The 3,473-nt window shown below is 44.0% G+C and overlaps 2 protein-coding genes across 3 annotated transcripts in view; both read left to right on the forward strand.

The window, feature by feature from the left end:
• Positions 1-2,665, forward strand: part of LOC109543908 (anoctamin-4) — a 4,124-nt gene extending 1,459 nt beyond the window's left edge. Inside the window, exons 5-17 of one of the 2 annotated variants that reach the window (XM_048668202.1) lie at positions 171-376; positions 427-584; positions 634-724; positions 772-898; positions 959-1,129; positions 1,183-1,326; positions 1,379-1,545; positions 1,602-1,732; positions 1,787-1,939; positions 1,989-2,041; positions 2,092-2,194; positions 2,249-2,427; positions 2,484-2,665. In XM_048668202.1, coding sequence (XP_048524159.1) covers positions 171-376; positions 427-584; positions 634-724; positions 772-898; positions 959-1,129; positions 1,183-1,326; positions 1,379-1,545; positions 1,602-1,732; positions 1,787-1,939; positions 1,989-2,041; positions 2,092-2,194; positions 2,249-2,427; positions 2,484-2,651 — 1,851 coding nt within the window. In that variant the 3' untranslated portion in view covers positions 2,652-2,665. Of the gene's footprint in view, positions 1-170; positions 377-426; positions 725-771; positions 899-958; positions 1,327-1,378; positions 1,546-1,601; positions 1,733-1,786; positions 1,940-1,988; positions 2,042-2,091; positions 2,195-2,248; positions 2,428-2,483 lie in introns of both variants that reach the window. The other variant, XM_048668201.1, reaches the window with a different exon arrangement.
• A 377-nt stretch (positions 2,666-3,042) lies between these two features.
• LOC109543924 (NADPH:adrenodoxin oxidoreductase, mitochondrial) overlaps positions 3,043-3,473 on the forward strand; it is a 2,178-nt gene continuing 1,747 nt past the window's right edge. Inside the window, exon 1 of the mRNA XM_048668217.1 lies at positions 3,043-3,311. Coding sequence (XP_048524174.1) covers positions 3,136-3,311 — 176 coding nt within the window. The 5' untranslated portion in view covers positions 3,043-3,135. The remainder of the gene's footprint in view (positions 3,312-3,473) is intronic.

Genomic DNA, 3,473 nt, shown 5'->3' on the forward strand with positions numbered 1-3,473 from the left:
AGAATTCGTTTTGGCATCGTTGAATAGAGAATTTAATGGGGGGGTCATGACCCCCCCTGGATCCGCCCTTGCTTTCGGGGCTTCAGGGAGTTTTTCGGGCATTTATTTTTTGGGCTAAAAGCCCGAGAACACTTAATCAGAGCAAACTTTTAGTGGGATTATTATTTTAGCTTTTGGCCCTTTATTGGGGCTCGTTTCGCAGCTGGAGGAAAGCGCAGCCCATCAACCTGGTGGAAAAATACTTCGGAACTGAATACGCGCTTTACTTTGCCTGGCTCGGCTTCTACATCAAGCAACTCGTCCCTGCCGCAATCCTGTCCGTTTTCGTATTGGTCTATGGATTAGTTACCATGTTCACCAAGTTGAACAGGCACACGTAAGTGAAAACTGCTTGCAAGCAGTTCGAGTGGCTCCAATTCTCTTCAGTCAGGACATTTGCCAAAGCCGAGTGGTCATGTGTCCAAGATGCCACTTTGCCGATTGTCCGATGGAGCTGCTGAGCAACTCTTGCTACTTGGCGAATGTGTCCTATGTCTTCGACAATTGGTGCGCCGTAATTTACTCGGGAATTATGACTTTGTGGGGTGAGTGTCCATATGGTGATGGCTATCGATCAACTGTCTCAACACCCAGCCACGATCTTCATGGAACTCTGGCAACGAGAGGAGGCAGTTCTTCAGCTGCAATGGAACCTGGCGGCGACCAAAGACGCCATGACCACCAGGTGAAAATCGCCTTCACTTGACCATTAACCAAATGCACCTGTTCCAGGCCGGAGTATTTAGAAGCGGCCACAAAGAAGAGGTACAGTCCCATAACGGACACGATGCAGCCCTACATCCCAGTAGCACAGACCGCCTGCAGATACACCCTCACGTTGGCCTCAGTCTCAGTTCTGGTCAGTTTGCATAGCAAACCCCCTTGCAGACACTAACTTCCCATCCCGGTTTGATTTCAGCTAATAATCATGATTTTAGTAACGTTTGGCGTGATGGTTTATCGGGTATCAGTGAACGTGGTGCTCATCAAGTCCAAATCCATTCCGCTCATCAGGAACAAATACCGAAGCTTAATAGCGTCGATAACTGGCGCGATGTTATCGGGGGTGTTCATATTCATTTTCAAGTGGGTGAGTTTCAGCTACCTTCTGGGTCTTCGGCATGCCAGATAGGCTCTTTGCAGTTCTACGAGCAAATCGCCTTGATGCTGACCAACTTGGAGAACCACAGAAGCCAACAATCCTACACCAATTCGTTCATATTCAAAAGCTACGCCCTGGCGTTTGCCAACAACTACGCGGCCGTTTTCTACATTGCCTTCTTCAAGGTTTTGCAAATTTCGTCAGCTGCTTAATCATTTTAGGGACTCTGAGTTGCAGGGCAAGTTTTTCACATACCCCGGCGACCTGGCGGTTTTTTCCCACTTGGGCGGCATCAATACAGATGTGTGCGATCCCACCGGCTGTATAGTTGACCTGGCCATTCTCCTTATCACTATAATGGTGATTAAGGCATTCATAAGCAACATCACGCAAGTTTTAGTACCGTAAGTCCTTGTGAGTTCATCGAGTATGTCTCGGGCAAGGGAATGTGATTCATTAGAAAACTACGAAAAGTTTTCAACCAGACCATAAACCGAGTAAGAAGTCAGGACAATATCCCTCAGTGGGAGGATGAGTATTTACTGGCCAAGTCCGAGGAGTTCTTCATTGTGGGAGAGTATATGGATATGGGTTGGATAAATATAGAGATAAGATAGATATATATGGATAACCGCTACTTTCCAGTGATTCAGTATGGATTTGTGAATTTCTTCATAATGGGCTTTCCGCTAGCTCCCCTTTTAGCGCTGATTAACAACGTGGCCGAACTGAGAGTGGATGCATCCAAAGTAGTTAAAAGCTACAGGCGCCCCATTCCCACGAAAGTCGCCAGTTTAGGTAGGCCCGCATAATTTCAATGGACATTTTAAAGCAATTGTCCATTTAGGGGCTTGGTTTGGAATTCTGCAAGCAACGACCTACATCGGGGTTGTTACCAATGTAAGCCACCAAACCAAGGAAAATTTTCGATAAAACGCATCATTTTGCAGGCTTTAGTTATAGCGTTTACAAGCACTTTCATGGAGAAGGTGATATGGGAGACCATGGCAGGACACTCATCTGAGTACAGTTACCTGAACGAATCCCTTTCAGGTGCAGCTTTACTAACACCAACCACTTCCTTAATCCTTAATTCGCATCTTCTAGTTTTCGCCATGAACGATTTCGAGATTTTCGACGGTTCAATCGACGACAAGCTAAAACTAACTAAAGTGTGCTACTATGAAGGTAAACGCTATCCCCCCAACCATCCCTTGAAATATAAAAGACGGAAAGACTACTGGTTGCACTTAGCCATCAAGTTTGCAGCGGTGGTGATTTTTGAGGTCAGTGCGTGTCCATCTGGTTGCGCTAATCGCTTTGACTCTTTTTAATTCAACAGCACGTTCTGGTAGTGATCAAGGGATTGGTCGCCTATGCAATACCGGATGTTCCCTTCTCAGTCAGGCAGCAAATTGCCCATCAAGAGAAAATGTTCAAAAGAGACAGGATTATTGAACAGAGTAAAAAATTCTTGAAGGACCGAGAAAAGTATGTTTCAATCAAATAAACATAAAACAGGAACTTCCGTCTTTGAAGTGTTAAGGCGTCTACTCAAAACTCGTCTCATTTACGGTTTAACCATTTATATTCGCTCTTTTACCTCCAACTACCGTGGAAATACGAGCGATTTCAGCACTTTACTCCCGAACCACGCAACTACAAAATCCTGTTTGTAACCAACGCGTTATAAACGTATATAACACATTAGCCAACGCTCTAAATGAATCCACCTGCAATAATGAACAACTTACACCACTTTCCCTGAAGCACAAGCCGCTAATAATTAAATAATTAACAATAAAAAATAAAACTGCACGGCAGCTATCAATTTTGACGACTGTTGAAAACCCGCAAACATAACCTTCGATAAATGAACTCGGCACAGAAGATAACTTACGGCAACAATGCAAATGAAAACATTTTGAGGTTAAAGTTCATTACAGCTTGTTAACCTAAGCAACTATTTGTGATTAACGGTACGCGGATTAATTATGTTGAAAACAATAGCAAAAAGGTGTTTTTCCTGTGGAAAGCTGAAAGCCCCCAAAGTGTGTATAGTGGGGGCGGGTCCAGCAGGCTTTTATGCCGCTCAACATCTACATAAAAAACTAGTTGGAGCTGAGATTGATATTATTGAAAGACTTCCAGTGCCCTTTGGATTAGTACGGTACAACTTCCTGATTTACCAACAAAACCCTAAACTAATCAATTAAACCCCTGTCGCGTACAGGGGCGGATTATGTAGAAAAAATACAGTCTTCTGTTGTTTATGAAATTAGAAAAATGATCGTCGTTTTGTGCAAGGGTGGCGCAAGATTATTGCAAAATT

Source organism: Dendroctonus ponderosae, unplaced genomic scaffold (genome assembly GCF_020466585.1).
Source record: "Dendroctonus ponderosae isolate FM_Combo_2020 unplaced genomic scaffold, Dpon_F_20191213v2 Dpon_F_20191213_7, whole genome shotgun sequence".
Taxonomy (NCBI): domain Eukaryota; kingdom Metazoa; phylum Arthropoda; class Insecta; order Coleoptera; family Curculionidae; genus Dendroctonus; species Dendroctonus ponderosae.